This window comes from Cervus canadensis, chromosome 15, assembly GCF_019320065.1.
Source record: "Cervus canadensis isolate Bull #8, Minnesota chromosome 15, ASM1932006v1, whole genome shotgun sequence".
In the NCBI taxonomy this organism is placed as follows: domain Eukaryota; kingdom Metazoa; phylum Chordata; class Mammalia; order Artiodactyla; family Cervidae; genus Cervus; species Cervus canadensis.
In genome coordinates, this window is record NC_057400.1 from 70,408,506 (window position 1) to 70,432,600 (window position 24,095).

The 24,095-nt window shown below is 39.8% G+C and overlaps 1 protein-coding gene across 5 annotated transcripts in view; it reads left to right on the top strand.

Annotated features, from left to right (window-relative positions):
- HERC2 (HECT and RLD domain containing E3 ubiquitin protein ligase 2) overlaps positions 1-24,095 on the top strand; it is a 240,063-nt gene that overhangs the window by 96,356 nt on the left and 119,612 nt on the right. For 4 of the 5 annotated variants that reach the window (XM_043488204.1, XM_043488205.1, XM_043488207.1 and 1 more), the window contains 12 exons: positions 4,889-5,059; positions 5,390-5,493; positions 6,360-6,510; positions 9,658-9,872; positions 10,115-10,247; positions 10,342-10,469; positions 10,561-10,756; positions 13,288-13,421; positions 13,972-14,145; positions 14,228-14,364; positions 14,481-14,632; positions 15,286-15,477. In XM_043488204.1, the coding sequence (XP_043344139.1) occupies positions 4,889-5,059; positions 5,390-5,493; positions 6,360-6,510; positions 9,658-9,872; positions 10,115-10,247; positions 10,342-10,469; positions 10,561-10,756; positions 13,288-13,421; positions 13,972-14,145; positions 14,228-14,364; positions 14,481-14,632; positions 15,286-15,477 (1,887 nt within the window). The remainder of the gene's footprint in view (positions 1-4,888; positions 5,060-5,389; positions 5,494-6,359; positions 6,511-9,657; positions 9,873-10,114; positions 10,248-10,341; positions 10,470-10,560; positions 10,757-13,287; positions 13,422-13,971; positions 14,146-14,227; positions 14,365-14,480; positions 14,633-15,285; positions 15,478-24,095) is intronic. The other variant, XM_043488206.1, reaches the window with a different exon arrangement.

A 24,095-nucleotide genomic window follows, 5' to 3' on the forward strand; every position in this document is an offset into this window, starting at 1 on the left:
CTCCGGTATTCTTGCCTGGAGAGTCCCTTGGACAGAGGAGCCTGGCAGGCTGCGGTCAGTGGGGCCGCAGAGTCAGACACGACCGAAGTGACTGAGCACTTTGATAGTAGTGTAAGTGGAAAACAAAGATAATCCACATCAGAGTAGTTTTGGGTTATATTTAAGAAAAATTTTTCTGTTAGTAATGGTTGTTACATCCTGAATTGGATTATTTTAGAGCATTCTGGAAAATCCTTTCTTGGAATTGTCTCCAGAAGATATAGTTGAAGTGCTTAGTTATGATCCTGCTTTGGAGGCAGACATTGATATGGGAGGGCTTTCTTAAACTCACTGGCCTTATGTGATGTTAATGAGTTATGGAATTTCCATAGTCAACTGGGCACTTCCCATCCTTACTGTCTCTAGTGCTTACCAAATGGGAATGAACTTACCTTTTCAAAGTTTTGAACTTTGACACTTTTGAATCTTAAGTCTAAGCACTGTGACTTCTTGGACTTACAGAATTAATTGTGGTTTACCTTTCATTTTATAGGAAACCTGAAGCAAGGTAGGCCTTTCTACGGTTGTAGACTGTCATTTTTATATGGATTACTTAACACAAAAAGTAACAAGTGTCCTAAGGAAAATAACCAGCCTTAGGATATTGAACATTATTTTTTATTTCTTTATTATAGCTAATATTTTCAACACAATTCATCTACTTTGGTGAACTTAAATGGTCATTTGTGACTTTTGTCTGTTTACTCCATATGGTTGAGAGCTTGTAACTTGATCAGCAGTTCAGACAGTTATTATAAGACATTTTTTTATTTTAAAGTATAACATATACACAAAATTACCAAAAGCAACTTTGAGACTGATCACAGGGGAAACCATTTATTAAGCAGAACCTTCCCAAACACTGTCTCTGTCTTACTGAAAGATTTCTCCGGGCTTTTGTGCTTGCCGTTCCCCTACTTCTCTTGATCCTTTTATCAGATAGGCATGTGACCCATAACAAATTAATTGCTTAAATGTTTTTTTGTCTGTTTCTTGGTGATTTGTAAGGCGTGCTTTAGTAGAGAATGCCAGATTTCCACAGTGATTGTACTGGTCCTCATCTCTACGAAGTGTGGAAGTACTCACTGTTCCACCTCCATTCCTAGAGATGATATGCCATTTTTTTCCATAGGTGTTTTGTCTGTAGGATCGTTGTGCCAGCACTTCTGGGTGGAAGGACTATTGTAGTCTCTCCTCTCGAGTACCACCTTTGACTAAATCAGTGGCTGCCTGTGTCTGCTTCTGAGTGTGAGCTTCCTGCCAGAACATACTATACTTGCTGGCACCCTAGTGCACTGTGGAATAGAAGTGGTGATGATGGGCACTCTTGTCTTGCTCCTAGGAACAGAGGAAAAACTACCCAAAGTTCACACATGAAGTATGATATTTGTTGTAGTTTTTTCTTTGTAGATACCTTAAAATATTAAGGATGTTTCCTTTGGTTTCTGAATGGACATTAAATTTCCTCAAATACTTTTTTCTGCATCTCTTGATGATTACACAGTTTTTTCTATTCATGTTGCAGATGGCAGATTTCATTCTTTTTTATGACTGAGTGGTATTTTATCACATATTTGTGTGTGTATATTGTGTGTATATATATTTCACATCTTCTTTGTAACAGATTTAACATTCATCTGTTAATGGATACTGATTGTCCCCACCTTTTGGCTATTGTGATTAATGCTGCTGTGAATATAGATGTGTAGATGTCTGAGCTCCTGCTTTCACTTCTTTCGGGTATATAGCCAAAAGTCGGTTCAGAGTTCTTGCCTGGACAATTCCCTAGACAGAAGAGCTTGGCAGGCTGCAGTCTGTGGGGTCAGAGAGCCGGACATGACTGAGTGATTGAGCACCAGTGCACTGATAATTGTGTTTTTACTTTCTTAAGGAGTTGCCATTCTGTTTTCCACAGCAGCTGTGCCATTTTAAGTTCCCACGGGCAGTGCACAAAGGAACAGTTCTGATTTTTCCACCTGCTTGCCAGCACTTGTTTGTTTTTTAAATAATAGCCGTCCTACCTGGAGATTGTCATACTGAGTGAAGGAAGTCAGACAGACAGGAGAAATATCATATGACAGCCCATATATGTGAAATCTAAAAAGAAATGATACAAATGAACTTACTTATAAAACCAGAGACTCATGGTCTTAGAGAACAAACTTAAGATTGCCTGGGGAAGGATGGGAAATGAGATAGTTAAGGAGTTTGGGATGAACATGTATGCACTGCTGTATTTAAAATGGATAAACAACAAGGACCTATTGTATAGCACGTGGAACTCTGTTCAATGTTATTTGGCAGCCTGGATGAGAGGGAAGTTTTGGGGAGAGTGAATATGTTTGGCTGAGTCCCTTCACTGTTCATCTGAAACTGTCACAGCATTGTTAATTGATTATACCCCAAAACAAAATAAAAAGTTAAAAAAAAATAGTAGCCATCTTATTAGGATCAAGTGGTATTACATTGTAGTTTTGATTTGGTTTCCCTAATGATTAATGGTGGTGTGCATCTGTTTATGAGCCTGTTGACCATGTACGTATCTTTGGAGAAATGTCATTTCAAGTATTTTTAAGTCAAGTTTCTTGTTGTCGTTGTTGAGTTGTAGAAGTTTGTTGCATATTCTGAGAATATACGACTTGCAAGTATTTTCTCATTCTGTGGGTTGGCTTTTCATTCTGTTGATAGTGTCCTTTGATTTTTTTTTTTTTTTTTTTTAATGAAGCTTGTCTGTGCTTTTGGTGTCTTGTCTAAAAAAATGATTGACAGATCCAGTGTTACGAAGCTTTCCTCCTGTTTTTTTTCTAAGAGTTTTATTTATAGTTTTAGCTCATATGTTTAGGTTTTTAATCTATTTTGAGTCAATTTTTGTGTATGGTGAAAGGTACAGGTCCATTTGCATTTGAATATTCAGTTTTTGCAGCATCATTTGTTGAAAAGACTGTCCTTTCCCCATTGAAAGGTCTTGCCATTCTTGTAAAAAAAGAAAATCATTTGCCTATATATTGTGAAGATTTATTTCTGGGTTCTTTATTCTGTTCTATTGCTCTAAATGTCATTATTGTGCTGGTACTACACTGTTCTTTACATTTATTTATTTATTTTTCCTTAGGATTTAATCTGAAATTTTTCTAACTTTTTGAGAAATTATGCTAGTTAGCATAGTGATATTTTTATAATGTTTATTATGAAAATGTTCCAACAGATAAAAGTAGAGAAGATAATATAATGAATGGACCATCAAGTATTTACATTCCTAAGGACTTCCCAGGCAGGCCAGCGGTTAGGATTCCAAGCTTCCACTGCAGGGGGCACAGGTTCAATCCCTAGTCAGAAACTAAAATCCCGCATGCTGCATGGCGTGGCCAGGAAAAAAAAAAATTACTCACATTCCCCAAGCTCTTCTATACTTTTTATCTGATTGATTGTATTATTTTAAAGTGAATTTCTGTCTTTAAAGATTTTTGCACACTTTACCTGTTAACGATAAAAACTTTTTTGGGAGAATGAAAGCACAGTTGCATTGTTCTGTCCAAGATGAACAGATCCATTACCCTTTTTATCAGTGGTTGTGTTGAGTCAGGATGTAGACAGGTCCTCTCTAGTCGAGGTCGTATATACTTGTTTTTCTACCCAACAGTGTATCTCCAGGCTTGCCTCCCTCACTTTGGCTGTACTGTTTATTTTTCTTGTTGTTTTTTAAAGAAGTAGGCTGTTTGTTCTGGAGGATTTCACATTTTCTGAACTTGGTTTATTGCATTCTCTTCTTCAAGTCCCAACACCTTTTGTCAGTGATATTCTCTATGAACTGCTGATGGGTTTGATGAGGTTTGGTTTCAGTTTTGCTGGGTTGGAGTGTTTCTGAGGTCCTGCTGTGTGCTCTCTGTCTCACCCACGGTGCTGGGTGACTCCCCCTTCAGTTCTGTCACGTGGACCAGGGAGTTCATGTATAGTGTGTCCACTGTACAATCCTCAAGCAACCTTGCCCTCAGCTGGTAACCCGAGGTACAATTTGCACAGGAAAGACATGAGCCTAGCTTGACTCACCATCACCCCCAGCCCACCTTAACTGATTTCTGTGATAGTAAGTTGGAGTCCTAATGCTTCCAAAGGTGACTAATGAAGTTTTCTCTTTTTTTGAAGTATCATTGTTAACGTATTGAATTTTATTGATTTTATGTTTATTAACTTACTTTTTAGCTTTTATTTTTTCCTAATATGTACATTTAAAGACAGAAATGTCTTCAAAAATATACTTAGCTATACTGTTGATTTACAGTATTTGCATTATTGTTCGTTTCAGTTTTCTGATTTCCAGTCATTTTTTTTCTGGGAATTTTTTATGACATCAGTATAATGACAGCATAGTTTCAAATGTAGAGATTTTAATTTTTTGTTACTTGCTTTATTTATTTATTTATGGCCACACCATACAGCTTACAGGATCTTAGTTCCCTGACCAAGGATTGAACCCAGGCCCTTGATGGTGAACGCAGAGTCCTAACCACTGGATCACCAGGGAATTCCCTTACCTGTTTTTAACTTAACTGCATTGTAGTCATTGTACATACTCTGTAACTTGACTTATTTGAAATTTTTGAGATTTGCTTGATGCTTGGTATATGGCCAGACTTACTATTCATCCTATCACGTGGTGTTTTTGGTTTTAAATTGTTCTGTGTCTTTGCTGAATTTTTGTTTGTGGTGTTAGTTATAGTAAGATGTATGTTAATTTCTTATTGTGTTTGTGGATTTGTCTATTTCACCTTGTAGTTCTTTCACGCAATTTGTTCTAGTCATTTTATCTATTGATCTATTGATTCATTGATTTTGGTTTCTGTATACACAGAGTCATTTTTTACAGGTCAGAACTGTAGAAATAATGAGGAAGTGACACTTATACGCAAAGCTGATTTGGAGAACCACAATAAAGATGGAGGCTTCTGGACTGTGATTGATGGAAAAGTGTATGATATAAAGGACTTCCAGACGCAGTCATTAACAGGAAACAGTATTCTTGGTAAGGCGTCGCTTTTTACTTTGTGGATAAAGGTTGTGAATGTGTCATTTTAAGTAGACCATTTGGTTTAAAATGATCAGTTTAGTAACTGCTCCAGGCCTCATACATTTTAGTCTATAAGTGACTTTCTATCACAGCAAATTCAGACATATTTAAAGAATTTCTTATAATTATGCAGATTTTGTTCCAACACTTGTTGGAACTTGTTTCAGGTTCTGAGTTGACCCAGACAGCCCTGGCAGAGGGTGAGAGATCATATCACTTTGGAGTTAACCTGCACAGTCTGTTTCCTGTGCTGAAGTCATGTTACTTTTGTCTGTTTTATTTCAGCTCAGTTTGTAGGGGAAGACCCAGTGGTGGCTCTGGAAGCTGCTTTGCAGTTTGAAGACACACGGGAATCAATGCATGCTTTCTGTGTTGGTCAGTATCTGGAGGTGAGGCTGTGTGTGTGGTGAGCAAGGTGGACATCAGTGGGCACCCTCTCTGGATATGTCTGATAAGTGGTTTTTACCCTTTAGTATTGATAGCTGGATCTTTTGGAGGAAGGGGTCATTAAATGAAACGCAAAAATCTTTTAGAAATTTTTTTAATAAGCCAATTTGCATTTATTCCTGTTAAGATTTATGGTGTACTGATCTTGAAAAACTATTTTAAAATTGTTAATTTGTAAGAAATACAAACCCTGATCCACACACACAAAAAAGTTAACTTTTTATCTTTACAATTTTATTGTAATTCTGTGTAGAAATTTGGAAGGACTTACCATCTTGATAGGTATTTTTGAGGAGTAGCTATTTCATAGCATAGGGTTTTAGAATAGAAATATGTCCATTCTATATATCCATAAGCATTGGGATTTATATGTTGAGATTGACTTTCCAGATGTGCATATAGAAGTGACAGAATGTATTAATTTATGCCTCAGTTGTAATGTTTAAAGGATCTTATGAAGGGAAAAATTAATTTTGTTTATAAGTTGTCATGTGACTGGCAGAGTTTAAGATTATTTTCTTTTGAACCCTTTCTGTTCTACCTTCTGTTTGATTTCCTCAGGAATGTTCTAGTTAAGTTGTTTATCATTGCTTTGGATTTTCCACCAGTAGACCTGTGCATGACGTCTGCTCTCAGTTACTGATATCTCCTGTTATTGTGGGGCAGCCTAAGCGCACTTTTATAGGACACAGTCTTTATTACGACAGTATATCTTGTTTAAGGATAAAAGCTGTTGGAATTCTTGATTGAATGTTGTTAATTAACTGTATTTTCATTTCATACTGATAATGAAATTTGTCTTTCCCAGCCTGACCAAGAAGTTGTTACCATACCAGATTTGGGAAGTCTGTCTTCACCCCTTATAGACACTGAGAGGAATCTGGGCCTGCTCCTTGGATTACATGCTTCCTATTTAGCTATGAGCACACCACTGTCTCCAGTTGAGGTCGAATGTGCCAGTAAGAAAAATTTTGTTTTCTGTTAACAGATTAGCAGGTTATTTTAGCTGGAGCTGTAAGTGCCGTTAAGGACAGTGAAGAAGAATGAGCACAGTTGTTGATGAGGAAATGTAAGGATAGTGAGGCTACACCAGTTCGTAGCAATAGCTGTGAGTGGCTTTCATTTGTGTGACCTGTGGCATCAGAGGAAGCTGACGGGTGTGTAGGAAGGTTGAGCCTATGTGTGGTCTCACTTCCACATCCTCTAACAGATTGGCTCAGCTCCCTGCTGCCTAGAAATCTACATGTGGTGGATTGACGGTTCTTCGGGATGGTGTTCTGTTTGAGGATTGTGTTTTTACCAGACTCCAATCCAGCGTATTTGGGGATGGCAGCGTTCGTAACCACCTAGAGTATTACATTTTCTCCATATCTCCTGTGATACATTTGAATGACTCTTCACATATTTATGCATTTCTCCATCTGTTCCTCCACTGAGTATCCAATGCACATCTCTTGAGTAATCTCTCATGGAAGTTAAGTTACCATGTTAGGCACTGAGGATATAAGCACGTATAGAGTTAGATGCACCCTGCCCTTAGTTTGGAGAAGGCAATGGCAGCCCACTCCAGTGTCCTTGCCTGGAGAGTCCTGGGGACAGAGGAGCCTGTGGGCTGCCGTCTGTGGGGTTGCACAGAGTCGGACGCGACTGACGCGACTTGGCAGCAGCGGCGGCAGCAGCTGCACTCAGTTACTTCCTGAACCTAGACACCATAACCAGGTCGGGTTGGATGGTGGTAGAAGATAGAATGCAGCCATTGATAAGTGGCATGGGAGGTGAGGAGCGGGTGGAGGGAAAGATCTCATGGAGGTGGAACTATCATGAAATTGGAGTCCCAGCAGGCAGGGTGTGTGAGGGCAACATTGAGAAAATCAGCTTTGGGCTGGTGCATGTGGATGGTTAGAGGAGAAAGCTGGTGGGCAAGGATTGCCATGGTGCCTGCTCATCCTGCCTTCTGGACAGACCTTTGGTGCAGGTCCTGTGCACTTTGCTGCCTCAGAGCGTCTAAGATGGGTGATCTTGTCTTCTTCCAAATCAACTAGGAGCTGCCAGGTGTCAGAGTAGAGGGGAGCAGTAGGTATTGTGGTCTTGTTGTGTGGGGATCTCCCCATTCTAGGACATCAGAAGCCACCACTGGAGCAGAGAGACAAGAGGGAGCTCTAAATGGAGAGGTTCAGAGAAGGTCTGGTCACGATTGTGTTTCGGAAGAATTAATGTGGCACTTTGGAGAATGCTCTGAATACTTTAATATCTAAATTTCCAGTCAAAGAACATTGAGCGAACCCAGATTTGATTGCTTGGGTTTTGGAGAAATACTTTGATAGCACAAGTTATTGATAAAAAAATCTGTAGTTATAAAACATTCTTTTAGGTGACTCAGTTTAGTCATCATAGCAGTTATATGGGTATTCCCATTGGCACTGATAGAGGACTTGCTCTTATGGTGCTTGGCCTGTGCATCACACAGGCCTCCTTTACAGCACACTGGATCTCAGGTTTCCAAGCAGCCATCCCTTACTTAAGTTCTTGTCTTGTATGTTCAATAGTCTCTCATTATTATTATATGATTAATGTTCTCAGTTCAGTCGCTCAGTTGTCTCCGACTCTTTGCGACCCCATGGACTGCAGCACGCCAGGCTTCCTTGTCCATCACCAACTCCCAGAGCTTGTTCAAACTCATGTCCATTGAGTTGGTGATGCCATCCAAGCATCTCATCCTCTGTTGGCCCATTCTCCTCCTGCCTTCAGTCTTTCCCAGCATCATGGACTTTTCCAAGGAGTCAGTTCTTTGCATCAGGTGGTCAGAGTATTGGAGCTTCAGCTTCAGCATCAGTCCTTCCAATGAATATTCAGAACTGATTTCCTTTAGGATTGATTGGTTTGATCTCCTTGCAGTCTAAGGGGTCTCAAGAGTATTCTCCAACACCACAGTTCAAAAGCATCAATTCTTTGGCGTTCAGCTTTGTTTATGGTCCAACTCTTACATCCACACATGACTACTGGAAAAACCATAGCTTTGACTAGATGGACCTTTGTCGACAAATTAATCACAAACTGCTTTTTAATATGCTGTTTAGGTTGGTCATAGCTTTTCTTCCAAGGAGCAAGCATCTTATAATTTCATGGCTGCAGTCACTATCTGCAGCAATTTTGGAGCCCAAGAAAATAGTCTGTCAGTTTCCATTGTTTCCCCGTCTATTTGCCATGAAGTGATGGGACCAGATGCCGTGATCTTCGTTGTTTGAATGTTGAGTTTTAAGCCAGCCTTTTCACTCTTCTCTTTCACTTTAATCAAGAGGTTCTTTATTTCCTCTTCAGTTTCTGCCATAAGGGTGGTGTCATCTGCATATCTGAGGTTATTGATATTTCTCCTGGCAATCTTGCTTCCAGCTTGTGCTTCATCCAACCCGGCATTTTGCATGATGTACTCTGCATCTGAGTTAAATAAGCAGGGTGACAGTATACAGCCTTAACGTACTCCTTTCCCAGTTTGGAACTAGTCTTTTGATTAATGCTTTAGGGAGATGTATTATCCTCAACATGTTTTTCTCCTTGGAACTCTTCACATGTGCTGTTCTCCTACCTGGATGCTCAGTGTCTTGGTCTTCATCCAGATCACAAAAACATTCTGGATCAGCCCTCCAAATAATGGGGTGTTTGCTGCCGCACATTCCCACTATAGTACTTTGTAGCGTATAGTTATCCCAGCTGAAGTTGTGGATTCCTTTTGTAAGTGGTGTCTCATTTTCTTTTCCCTGTTAGAAACACAGACTCAGTTTTTACACGGTATCTGTGAAACTGGACAGTGCTATACTTGAGTAGGTGTCCAGTAAATGTTGGACTATTATTTTATAAATGCTGGAACTATTATTTGGGGTTCTGATTCCATACTTAAGATGTGTTGAGTAACTGGAAGGTGTTACCTTTTTTCAGGTAGACATAGGAATTATAAGCCAATCTATGTAAATATGTTAGATGAGACTTTCATATGAGTGATCCTGAATTTCACCTCCTAAATGAAGTGCTTAATTTTCTCTTTCCCCTAGTGTTTATTTCTGAATGGTGCACTCAGATTCTTTTTTAACGTTTGTATATGCACTCTCTAGAGTGGCTTCAGTCATCCATCTTCTCCGGTGGCCTGCAGACTAGCCAGATCCACTACAGCTACAATGAGGAGAAAGACGAGGACCATTGTAGCTCTCCTGGGGGCACTCCTGCCAGCAAGTCCCGGCTCTGTTCCCACAGACAGGCCCTGGGGGACCACGCCCAGGCATTCCTGCAAGCCATCGCTGACAATAACATTCAGGATCACAACGTGAAGGTGAGTGAGGCCTTCCCACACTGTGTCTTCTGTTTACCTTAGGACTTTGACTTGTGAACACCTTAGCACAGACTTTGTTTGCATCTTATTTGGAGGGCTGTCAAGAAGCTGGTTCACTTCAGTGTCCAGTGAGGTTTGAGAAGCATCGCTGATCACAAGTGCATCAGAAGTTGCAGCACTTAGAACTTATGACGATGTTGCAAGGTTGGCTCTGAAGTTACCTCTGGCTGTTTCTGTTGCAGGACTTTCTGTGTCAGATTGAAAGATACTGTAGGCAGTGCCACTTGACCACACCCATCACCTTTCCCCCTGAGCATCCTGTGGAGGAGGTTGGCCGCTTACTGTTATGTTGCCTCTTAAAACATGAAGATTTAGGTATGAATCTCAGTATTTTAGCCGTACATAGATCTTTCAACTGACATATTTCAGTCATAACTAATCTGCACTTTATCTTAAATATCTTTCGCAGGTCACGTGGCATTATCTTTAGTTCATGCAGGTACACTTGGTATTGAGCAAGTAAAGCATAGAACGTTGCCTAAATCAGTGGTGGATGTTTGTAGAGTTGTCTATCAAGCAAAATGCTCACTCATTAAGGTAAGTAGAGTTTGATTCTCTTTCTTCTGTGCTTTGTGGACAGTTGGCGGGGTATCGTTGTTAAGTTGTCCTTTCGTATTTAACTTTGTAGACACATCAAGAACAGGGCCGTTCTTACAAGGAGGTCTGTGCCCCAGTCATTGAACGATTGAGGTTCCTCTTTAATGAACTGAGACCTGCAGTTTGTAATGACCTCTCTATAATGTCCAAATTTAAACTGTTAAGTTCTTTACCCCGTTGGAAGAGGATAGCTCAGAAGATAATTCGAGAACGAAGGAAGAAGAGAGGTAAGGAGGTAAAGGGTGTAGGGGGATGCTTTCACCTGTGTCCCCCTCCTGTCTGTGGTTTGAGGGAGGCTGTTGGCTGTTGCTCACCGCGTGGGCATTTTCACAACTGCTGTAATGTTTTTATGTGTGTTTATGATTAAGTATACAAATGCTGCTTGTTTTGCCGAGACATGAGATAATGATGCACCTTTGGGACTGAGTGTGTTATGTTTTGGTAACTAGTAAACTGATGCTGAAAAATATTGTGAACTTTATTAAGTTGATGGGAAAGATGAAGTGTTTTTTAAACAACTTGTCCTGGTAATAAGATATGGAAAGATTTAATCTTTCCAGTGGCAATTATTCTTGCTGTTCTTGTGAATAAGTGTTTTTATTTGGAATATTGAATGTTCTGAAGCATGGAGGATTATTATAAAAGGAACCAAAAGAGTTACTCATATTTTCAGGAAGCAGCTGTGTAGGGATAGGAAAAAGAGTTTTTGTATTAACCAAAATTTGAATGAAAATACATAAAAAACTTTATAATTTGGTCATTTGCGATTATAAACCTACCAAGGTATTTGGTTATACTCTTATGAATTATATTGATTTATGCACAGATGAACCTATTAAATAACATTAATTAGTGACTTTTTGATGAATATTGCAAGCAATAATGTCATGGAAGACTAATTTATTTTAGAAGCCATCCTGAATTGATTGTTCCTGGGCTTGAACCATAGCTTATCTGGATCCTGGAAATGCTTTGAATTAGGAAATAGGGAAAGAGCATTTCTGAGACCCCTTTAACCCAGGAGGCCAGGAGACTCAGGAGATAGCATCTCAGCTGGGAGGAGAACAGTCCCATCCCCATGTGGCTATTGCCTCCCTGGACTCTGAGCTCACATGGTCACCTCTTAAAATGTCTTGATGTGGGTTACATATTTAATTGCTATTTTAAAATAATTAATGTTTCTGGTCCTGTGCTAACTTTGATGATTCCCTGGTAGGGCACTGCAGGACTCAGAAGAGCTATTGTACTCTTGGTTATTACTGTGAAAACGGGCAGAGGAAGATTAGCAGCATTGACACGTGGTGGAAATTCCAGAGGACACCAGGCCCAGGCTTCCTTCCAGGGTTCCCTCTAGTGAATCACAGAGTCCTGCTCGGTTCTTCCAGCAGTGACATGTGACAAAGCTCTCTGTTGGGGACGCGCGCCTGAACCTTGGTGTCCAGGGTTGTTGGCTGTCAGTCACATGGCCACGGGGGGCCTGCATGATCACTCTCCACTGCCCAGACTCCGTCCAGGGTAGAACAGTTGACATAAGTCACAAGCTCTCTGTTCACTCTGGTGCGGGTGGTCCTGTGCCTAAGGCACACTCTTCTCTGAGAGCGTGTCCAGGTCTCAGAGCTCAGCTCATAGGAGCTGGGCAAGGGCCAGTGTAGATGATACAGGCTTTCTGGGGAATTCGCAGGCTTTGAGCAACCCACACTTGGTATGTTAGTGTTTTATTGTGTTGTCTGCTCTTTATATTATAAAGTAGAAGAAATAGACTAAAAGCCTTGAAGAGTACTAAAAGTAGGGAAGCAACGCCACATATTAAATTGCAAATTCAATAGAAATTTCTCTCGTTTAAAAGACTAACTTAAGGGAATATCTTGGTGGCCAGGAGGTTAAGAATCTGCCTCCCAGCATAGGGGATGCAGGTTTGATACCTGGTCAGGGAACTGAGATTCCACATGCTGTGAGGCAGCTAAGCCCGTGAGCCACCACAACTGAGCCCCTATATTCTAGGGCCCAGGCACCACAGAAAGAAGCCCATGCACTACAACTCGTGGAAGCCCGCACGTGGCAAGAAAGAGCCCAGGAGCTGCAGTGAAGACCCAGCACAGCCAAAAAAAAAAAAAAAAAAAACACTAAACACAGCCAAAAAGCAAAAAATGACTAACATAGCCAAAGGCATCTAATTGATTCAGTTGTACCCTGGTGATGGAACCAATATACTAGTCCGTGGGCAGATTAGGATCTGTTGACAAATGTAGCCTGCCATTTACTGTGTACTGCCCATGAGCTAAGGCTGGGTTTTGCATTTAAGTTATTTTATAAAAAACAAAGAAGAATGTGACACATGAAAATTATATGAAGTTTAAATAACAGCGTTCACAAATAAAGTTAGCTACTTTTCATGCTGCAGCAGTAGAGTATTTGCAGTAGATTGAATAGCCTGCAAAGACTAAAATATTCACTCTCTGTCCCTTTATGAAAAAGTCTGTCAGCGTCTGGGCTTCTCCTTCTTAAGGGCTTCTCTCCGTTCTAACATTGTCACTGTCTTTCTGTCCCTGACATGCAGTGGCGGAGAGTTATTACTGAATGTCGTGTGAGAATAACTATGATAGTTTTTACTTTTTGTAATTTGAGCACTTGACAATGATATTTACATGTTTTCTTTGAAAACAATATTCATATCCTCTACTCTCATGCAGATTTAAACATTTCTTAATTTAAAATCATATTTAATGATTTTTGTAATGAATGGTGTTTTTAAACATAGTTCCTAAGAAGCCAGAATCTACTGATGAAGAAGAAAAAATTGGAAATGGAGAGAGTGATTTAGAAGAAGCTTGCATTTTGCCTCACAGTCCTATAAATGTGGACAAAAGACCCATTACAATTAAATCACCCAAGGTGAAGTATTTTTTGTGATTCTAAGACTCGCTATGTAGAAACACACCACATTGGAAGGGAATCCACAAGTATTATTGCTTTGTTTTTGAATATGAGTAGAGAGTATGGTAGTTAATAACAGCATGAATAACTGCCCCAGCGATGCTTAAATGCACTTGACTTATGGTGCCCTGGTCAAATCAATAGCTGTAGAAGTGTTTTCTTTTACTCTTAGCTGTATACTGTGTCATTATTTGTTCACCATTTTAGTCATTCATTCATTTATTCACTCATTCATTGAATGTAGCCTTTGCTCCAAAAACTGTTAACATGGATAATAATTTAACTTTGTCAAGTTAGCCAATTCCAAAGTACATAAGTATACAGATTATACGTTGATTTATAAGACTATTAACAACATGGTTGTTTTTATCATTAGTTCCTAAATTTAAACTATGTTACCAGTTTAAACCTAGTGGCATTTATTTATGTTTTCTTTGAGTAATTGTTTTAGAGCATATCTTAGTATGAATATGGCTAACTGATGGTGAAAATGGTTTTCATTTGTCAGGATAAATGGCAGCCCCTGCTGAGTACAGTTACAGGTGTTCACAGATACAAATGGTTGAAGCAGAATGTTCAGGGTTTGTATCCTCAGTCTGCACTCCTCAGTACAATTGCTGAATTTGCCCTTAAAGAAGAGCCTGTGGATGTGGAAAAAATGAGAAAATGCCTACTAAAACAGGTAAATTTGCTAAGACCATTCTTCTCTGTCTTGGATAATACATAAACACTTAACAGTATGCATTGATTTTTTCTTTTCACAGTTGGAGAGAGCAGAAGTTCGCCTGGAAGGGATAGATACAATTTTAAAACTGGCAGCCAAAAATTTCTTACTTCCATCTGTGCAGTATGCTATGTTCTGTGGATGGCAAAGACTTATTCCGGAAGGGGTTGATATAGGGTAAAACTTTATAATGTTTTTTCTTAATTAAGCAAGGCTGTGACAACAGAGCGTTGTTTTACTGACGTTAAACGTCTGACAGTATTCTAAGTAAAAGTCTTCATCTTTGTTTGAAGGGAACCCCTTACCGATTGTTTAAAGGATGTTGATTTGATCCCACCTTTTAATCGGATGCTGCTTGAAGTAACTTTTGGCAAGCTGTATACTTGGGCTGTTCAGAATATTCGAAATGTTTTGATAGATGCAAATGCCAAATTTAAAGAACTTGGTAAGTTAAAAATCTGATGGTTGAAAGGCTATATTAAAATTGCTGTTGATGTCAATGATGATTATTAGCATTATTTCTTAGTTTGACTCTTAATTATATATTCTGGAAACTTTGAAATGCTCATTTTTGCTTTCAAGACTTTCATAACTTTGTACATTAGAATGATAATCTAAGCTGCTTTAAACTTTCTCATATTCTAAACTAAACTTTCAGAATTTTGCAGAAGAGATAGTACTGTACTATCCTAATACAAAGTTTTTGTATTTTAACATTTTTAAGTGTATCACACAGTATATCTTAAAATGCATTTTTTATTACTACATAATTTCCTTAACAGTTTGAGCATCTACAGAGGGAGGATTGGTTTTGTGGAAGACAAGTGAAATCTCTCTCTTGTAATTGACATGAAAGGAGTGAGTCACTAGGGATATTTAGAAGAGCAGTGTTACAAGTTTTGTAGATAGATGGAGACAGCTACATGTGACGTGACGGTGGTATGATTATCACAAAGTAATACGAACTGCCCAGTGTCCACACTCTGTGGATATCTGATGAAAAAGACAGACTATAAAAAAAATTGCTAATGCTTTCTGCTTTGTGTATGTTCTTGGATCAACGCACAAGAAATTTATTTGAGTGCCAATGCCTTTTAGGTATCCAGCCTGTCCCCTTGCAAACCATTACAAACGAGAACCCATCAGGACCAAGCCTGGGGACGACCCCACAAGCTCGCTTTCTCCTGGTAATGCTCAGCATGCTCACCCTGCAGCACGGTGCCCACAACCTGAGCCTTCTGCTGAATTCCGGCACGCTCGCTCTCACACAGACGGCACTTCGTCTCATCGGTGGGTTGGCCTTGCCCTACTAAGTCACCTATGAAAAGTCATTGGCTTGTCTTGATCTCTCTTTCTACAAGCTTTTTTTTTGGTGGATAAGTACAAATAGCATAAAATTTACCATTCTAAGTAATTTCATAATTCATTGTCAGTAATCACATCCACAATGTTGTGCAAGCATTAATACTGTCGTCTATAACTGTTTATCACCTGAAATGCAAACACATGTCCATTTACCAGTGACTCCTGACTTCCCACTCCCCTAGCTATTGGCAGTAGCAAATCTGCTTTCTGTCTTTGTGGATTTACTTGTTTGGATGTTTCATACAAATGAAATCATACAAACACATTTCAGCCTTTTGTATCTGGCTTGTTTAGCATGCATTAATATCAATACTTCATTTCTTTTTATGGCTAGTAAATACTACATGAATATACTATGTTTTATTCATCTTTTGGTGGATATTGGCTTATCTCTACCTTTTGGCCATGCTAAATAGTATTGCTAGGACATTTGTGTACAGGTTTTTTATTTGCAAACTTGTTACCAGTCCGTTTGTTATATACATAGGAGTAGAATTGCAGGGTCATATGGTATTCCTATGGAGAAGGCAAAGGCAACCCACTCCAGTACTCTTGCCTGGAAAGTCCCATGGATGGAGGCGCCTGGTAGGCTGCAATTCCCGGGGTCATGAAGAGTCGGACACGACTGAACGACTTCACTTTCACTTTTCACTTTCATGCATTGGAGAAGGAAATGGCAACCCATTCCAGTGTTCTTGCCTGGAGAATCCCAGGGACAGCGGAGCCTGGTGGGCTGCCGTCTATAGGGTCGCACAGAGTCGGCCACGACTGAAGTGACTTAGCAGCGTGGCATTCCTGTGTTCAGCTTGCTCAGAAATTGCCAAACTATTTCATAGCACTATATAGCACATTTTACATTTTCACCCGCAGTGGGCCAAGAGTTGCAGCTTCTCCATGTCCTTGCCAGCACAAGTTATTTTCTGATTTTTTTTTTTAATTTAGGCTACCCAAGTTGGTGTGAAGTGATATTTCATTGTGATTCGTTTTACGCTTCTCTAGTACTGAGTGTTGTTTCATGGATCACAGCCTTGTGGTGAAGGGTCTTGCATAACTCAGTGAAGGGGTGAGCCATGCTGTGCAGGGCCATCCAGAATGTCACAGTGACGAGTACTGATAGAACGTGGTCCACTGGGGGAGGGAGTAGCAAACCACTGCAGTATTCTTGCCTGGAGAGCCCCATGGACAGTAGCAAAAGGCAAAAAGATAAGACAGCAGAAGATGAGCTCCCCAGGTTGGAAGGTGTCCAGTATGCTATGGGGGAAGAGAGGAGGGCAGTTACTAATAGCTCCAGAAAGAATGAAGTGGCTAGGGAAAAGTAAAAACAATGCTCAGGTGTGGAGTGTCTGGTGGTGAAAGTAAAAGCCAATGCTGTAAAGAACAACATTGCATAGGAACCTGAAATGTTAGGTCCTTGAATCAAGGTAAGTCAGACGTGGTGAAGCAGGAGATGGCAAGAATGAACATTGACATCTTAGCAATCAGTGAGCTAAAATGAATGGGAATGGGTGAATTTAATTCAGACGACCATTATGTCTACTATTGTGGCCAAGAATCCCTTAAAAGAAATGAAGTAGCCTTCATAGTCAGCGAAAGAGTCTGAAATGCAGTGTTTGGGTGCAGTCTCAAAAATGACAGAATGATCTTGATTCATTTCCATGGCAAACCTTTCAGCATCATAGTAATCCAAGTCTCTGCCCCAACCACTGATGCTAAAGAAGCTGAAGTTGACCAGTTTTGTGAAGATCTATGATGCATTCTTGAATTAACACCAAAAAGTGATGTTCATAGGGGATTGGAATGCAAAAATGGGAAGTGAAGAGATACTCAGAATAACAGGCAAGTATGGCCTTGGAGTTTTGTCAAGAGAACACACTGATCATAGCAAACACCCTTTTTCCAACAACCCAAGAGACAGCTCCACACATGGACATCATCCAGATGGTCAATACTGAAATCAGATTGATTATGTTCTTTGTAGCCAAAGATGGAGAAGCTCTATACAGTCAGTAAAAACGAGACCGGGAGCTGACTGTGGCTCAGATCATGAGCTCCATGTAGCAAAATTCAGGCTTAAATTGAAGAAAGTAGGGAAAACCACCAGGCCATTCAGTTATGACCTAAATCAGATCACTTAGTGACTGTATGGTGGTGGTGACAAATAGATTCAAGGGATTAGGTCTGGTAGACAGAGTGCCTGAAGGACTGTGAGCAGAGGTTCATAACATTGTGTAGGAGGCGGTGACCAAAACCATCCCAAAGAGAAATGCAGAAGGCAAAGTGGTTGTCTGAGGAGGCTTTACAAGTAGCTATGAAAAGAAGTGAAAGTCAAGAGAGAAAGGGAAAGATATATCCAGCTGAATGCAGAGTCCCACAGACTAGCGAGGCCTTATTAAATGAATAATGCAAAGAAATGGAGGAAAGCAATAGAATGGGAAAAGACAGATATGTTCCAGAAAGTTGGAGATACATATCAAGGGAACATTTCATACAAGGATGGGTATGATAAAGGACAGAAAGGACACGGACTTAACAGAAGCAGAAGAGATTGGAAAGAAGAAGAGGTGGCACGAATACACAGAGGTATACAATGAAGGTATTAGTGACTGGGATGACCAGGATGGTGTTTTCACACACTTAGAGCAAGACATCCTGGAGTATGAAGTGAAGTGGGCTTTAGGAAGCATTACTATGAACAAAACAAGAGGAGGTGATGGAAATCCAGCTGAGCTATTTAAATTCCTAAAAGATGATGCTGTCAAAATGCTGCAGTCAGTTTGCCAGCAAATTTAGAAAATTCAGTGGCCACAGGACTGGAAAAGGTCAGTTTTCATTCCAGTCCCAAAGAAGAAGCAATGCCGACAAATATTCAACCTACTGTACTGTTGCACTCATTTTGCATATTGGTAAGAAAGAAAGAAAGAAAGTGAAGTCGCTCAAGTCATGTCTGACTCTTTGCGACCCCGTGAACTGTAGCCTATTAGGCTTCTACGTCCATGGGATTTTCCTGGCAAGAATACTGGGGTGGGTTGCCATTTCCTTCTCTGGGAGATCGTCCTGACCCAGGGATTGAACCTGGACCTCTCTCAGTGTAAGCAGATGCTTTACCGTCTGAGCCACCAGGGAAGTCCATTACCAGGACTTCAGCCAAGAACTTCCGGATGTACAGGCTGGGTTTCAGAGAGGCAGAGGAAGCAGAGATCAGATTGCCAACATTCACTGGATCATGGTGAGAGCAAGGGAGTTCCAGAAAACATCTGATTTTGCTTCATTGCTAAAGTCTTTGACTGTGGATCACAACAGACTGTGGAAAATTCTTAAAAGACATGGGAGTACCAAACCACCTTACCTTTCTCCTAAGAAACCTGTAAGTGGGTCAAGAAGAAAAAGTTGGCACTGGACATGTAACAATTGTTTGATTCAAAATTGATAGAAGAGTATGACAAGGCTGTATATTGTCACCCTGCTTATTTAACTTTCTTGTAGAGTACATGTGAAATGCTGAGTTGGAGGAATCAAAAATTGCTGAGAGAAATAGCAATAATCTCAGATATGCAGATGATGTCGCTCTAATGGTAGCAAGTGAAGAGGAACTAAAGAGCCTGTTGATGTGGGTGAAAGAGGAGAGTGAAAAAGCTGGCTTGAAACTCAGCATTTAAAAAAATAAACTAAGGTCATGGCATCTGGTTCTATCACTTCATGGCAAATAGAAGGGGAAAAAGTAGAAGCAGTGACCAGTTTTATTTTCTTGGGCTCCAAAATCACTGTGAATGGTGACTGTAGTCATGAAATTAAAAGACTCTTGCTCCTTGGAAGGAAAGCTATGAGAAAACTAGAGAGCATATTTTAAAGTAGAGATGTTACTTTGCCGACAAACTTACTGTTGTCGTGTACAGATGTGAGAGGTGTACTATAAAGAAGGCTGAGTGTCAAAAAATTGATGCTTTTAAATTGTGGTGCTGAAGAAGACTCTGGAGAGTCTCTTGGACTGCAAGGAGAGCAAACCAGTCAATCCTAAAGGAAATGAATCCTGAATATTCATTTGAAGGACTGATGCTGAAACTCCCATACTTTGGCCACCTGATGCAACCAGCCAACTCATTGGAAAAGACCCTGATGATGGGAAAGATTGAAGGCAGAAGGAGATAGGGCGGCAGAGGATGAGATGGTTAGATAGCATCACTGACTCAATGGACATTAATTTGAGCCAACTCTGGGAGACAGTGGAGGATAGAGGAGCCTGGCCTGCTATAGTCCATGGGGTCACAAAGAGGCAGACATATCTTAGTGGCCAAACAACCACAATACTGAATGACATTAGCCTCTTTACCCATGCTTGTTGGCCATTTGTATATCTAGGAAATATGTCTATTCAGGTCCTTTGCTCATTTAAAAATTCAGTTGTGTGTGTTGTTGAGTTGTAGGGGTCCTTTGACATTCTGGATACTAGATTGTTAACAGTGATATGACTAGAGGACTTTTTTTTTTTCACTCTGGGTTTTGTTTTAATTTGGTTTACAGAAATTATAAAATGTCTAGTTTATCTATTAGTATTCTTATTATTCTTCTGTGCTTGTGCTTTTGGTGTTATGTCTAAGAAATCATTGCCAAATCCAAGGTCATGAGGATTACCCATTATATTTTCTCCATTAAGTCTTGTATTTAGTTTTATGATCCTCTTTAAGATGATTTTTTAATATGACGTGAGATGAGGGTTCCCTTTATTACTTTTTTGGTTATCCAGTTGTTGCAGTATCATTTTTTGGAAAGTCTGTTCTCAAATTCTTAGCACCTTGTCAAAAATCATCTTGACTGTGGCTATTTAAGTTAATTTCTAGAATCTAGTTTTGTGTTCTATGTGTCTGTCATCATGCTAATCCCACTCTGATAAAAGCTTTGTGGTAAATTTTAAAATGGACAGATATGTCTTTCAACTTTTTCTTTCTCACGATTATTTTAGTTATTTCTAGTTCCTTGCATTTCCATATGACTTCCAGGTCTGGCTTTTCCATGTCTGTTAAAAGGCCATTGAGATTTTAAAGGATTGTATTGAATCTGTAGGTCCTTTTGGGGAGTACTGCCATCTTAACAATATTAAGTCTTTTATTCCATGAATATGAATTCATGTTTGTTTAGGTCTTCTTTCATTTCTTTTAGCAATATTTTATTTATTTATTTATTTTTAGTTTTACATGACTTCAATAGTTTATTTTATTTTATTTTTTCATTTATTTTTATTAGTTGGAGGCTAATTACTTTACAATATTGTAGTGGTTTTTGCCATACATTGATATGAATCAGCCATGGATTTACATGTGTTCCCCATCCCGATCCCCCCTCCCGCCTCCCTCTCCATCCCATCCCTCTGGGTCTTCCCAGTGCACCAGCCCTGAGCACTTGTCTCATGCATCCAACCTGGGCTGGCGATCTGTATGGTTTTTTTTGTTGTTATTAGGGTAATGCTGGCCTCACTGAGTAAGTTAGTGAGTAGTTCCCTCTTGTTCTGTCTTTGAAAGAGTTAGAGAGAATTGGTGTTGATTCTTCAGTGTCTGGTACCAGTTAAGCCAAACGGTCCTGGTTTTTTGTTGTTGTTGAGAGGTTTTATTTATTTACTTTTGGCTGTGCTGCTTGGCCTTTTCTCGGGCTGTGGATAGCGAGGGCTGCTCTCCATCTGCCCTGTGGGGCTTCTCTTGTTGCAGAGCGCAGGCCCAAGGCATGTGGGCTTTAGCAGTGGCGGCACAGGGCCCAGGAGTTGCAGCTCCCGGGCACAGTAGTTGTGGCGCACAGGCTTGATTTTTCTGAGGCGTGTGGAGTCTTTCTGGTCAACAGTTGAACCCATGTCTCCTGAATTGGCAGGCGGATTCTGTTCCACTGAGCAACCGGGAAAGCCTCTCAATCTGTTGATAGCTATTTGATTAGCGATTCAATGTCTTCACTTGTTTTAGGTCTGTTCACATAGTCTACTTGAGTCAGGTCAAATAAATTCAGTGTTTCTAGGAATTTATCCATTTCCTCTAGGTTAAATAATTTATTAGTGTACAGTTCATAGTGCTCTCATGATTCTTTTTATTTCTGTAGGATTAGTAGCAATCTTCCCACTTTTCATTTCTGGTTTTATTTATTTGTATCTTCATTTTTCTTGTTTAATCTGCTTAGTTTGTCAGTTTTGTTGACATTTTTCAAAAAAAGTCTGGTTTTGTTGATTCTGTTGTTTTCTGTTTATCTCTGTTCTAGTGTTTGTTATTTCCCTTCTGCTACCTTTAGGTTTACTTAGTTCTTATTTTTCTAGTTCCTCCAGGTGTAGTCAAGTTGTTTAGTTGTTTTGAGATCTTAAGTATGCATTTATAGATTTAAATTTCCTCTTTAGTACTGTTTTTGCTGCATCTCTTAAGCTTTGATATATTGTATTTTTGTTTTCATTTGTTTCAAAGTGTTACTTTTGGTTATGATTTTTCTTTCTCTGTCTTGTTAAGTTTTCACATACTTGTATGTTGTTTAGGTTTCACATACTTATGACTTTTCTAGCTTTTGTTATAATTTCTAGTTTCATTCCACTGTGATCAGAGAATATAATTTAGATGATTTTAGTTTCTTTCAGTTTATCGTTTTGTGACCTAAAAATACTACCTCTCTTGGAGGGTGTTCTCTGTGAACACCTTGAGAAGAGTGTGTTTTCTGCTGTTTTTGTATAGAATGTCTCTTCATGTCTGGTAAATCTGATTAATTTATAATGTTGTTCTTTGCTGAAATTTTTTAGATACTGCAGCGCCAGTGTTCTAAATCCAAATCAAAGAGCAAAGCTTTCCTAAGCAATTTGATTTTGCCAGTCTTTGTGCCTACAGGACCCATTCAGAAATATGCACCAGACTCTGAGTCAGCATCTGATTTCTGTGGACCTCATTAGCAACTAAACATTGCTTTTAAAAATCTTGAAAGTGTATCTTCCTCTAAGGTTGCCTCTATTTTCCTGTTGTCTCCGTTTTTTTCCAGAGACTCTAATAGGTAAAAGTCAGAACACAAATTGTTAATTATGGGGGCTTCCTCTGTTAACAGTACTGACTGTGAAAAGCCAGGGAGTTGTGTTCAATGAGTACATATCTATCTTTGTTGCTTTCTCTAATCAAGGCGATTCTCTTTCATATAAGAAATCATTAGCATATAATATTTTATATTAATTTTTCTGTATACATCCATGTACAATAGCCACAAAATACAAATCACCTTAAAAAAGATTCTCCTTTTTTCCTTATTGCAAAATGTATTCAAACTCTTAGCAGCAAATTCAACATTTACAGTGTTAACACTATAGCTGCTTGGGGAGATACCAGCTAGAATGGAACCCCCGCCCCTTCTGGGGCCTCACAGAGGCACTCCCAGGTTGAGAAAAAGACTATTTTCCCTCTAGTTTATTTAAAGCTTTACTCCTGACCTGGGAGTTGAACAACTTTTTTTTCCTCCTTCTTGGAGGAGAGCAGAATATAAACTTTAAATTTTTCACCCAACCAGGCCCGTCTTTGGGAATGTTTGGGGCCCTTTTCTGTCCTACCTGGAGAGAGAACAAAAACCACAGGGTTACCAGGGGTGTGCATACCACTCCCTCAGGCCAGCATGCTGATTCCTGGGGTTAAATTTACTGTTTTCAAATACATTGGTAAATTTTACTTCTCACAGATTACAGCTCAGCTTCTATTTTATACTGTGAGTGTTTCCATGGCCTCCAGGGACCAAATTTTCATCATGTCCTACTCCTTCATTTTCTCTTGTACCGGACAATGGTTTTGCAATATTTGAGTGAGTCCTCATTGTTCTAGCAAATCCTGTTGCTGCCATCCCTGTGTTAGGGTTCCCAAGACCACCTCCGGTTTTAATGATTTGCTCGCAGGCCTCACAAGACTCCAGCTATAGTCATGCTTAGGGCTGAAGGTTGTTACAGTGAAAGAGTGGAAAGCAAAATCAGCCGTGGCACATAGGTGAAGTGTGAGAGAGACCGGACACTCATCCTCTCCTGGTGGAGACACGTGGAGTGCACGTAGTTCACCTAGCAGAGAGCTGTGACCATAATGCAAAGTGTAGTCTTTACGTACAGGGTGTGGAGACTTGGCCTCCTGGGCTTTCACTGGCAGGTCGCGTAGGCATCTCTGCCTGGCCCTAGAGTAAGCTTCGGACCCCCCGGAAAGAAGCAGATTTTATCAGAGACCATGTTGTCTGTGCAGTTTAGGCCTAGGAATGGCTTGGCCGTTAAGGACTGATGGGAGCCTTCACGAAACCCAGGTTCCCGAAGGCCAGCTGAGGGCCAGCCCTGTAAACAGGCTTTTCTGGGGACAGCAGTATTAGGCCTTCTTTATCAGCTCTTTTCTTCACAGTACCATAATTAAAGTTTGTTAATTTCTCACAGTGTTAAACATTTAGATGGTTATCATTTGTTTTCCTGTTCTAATAAAAATATGAGTAATGAGTGTCTCTCTAATCATTTTTGCTTTTTGGAGTGGATCATAATTCCTGGAGATAGAGTAAATATCTTTTCTGAGAATTTCTAAAATCTTATA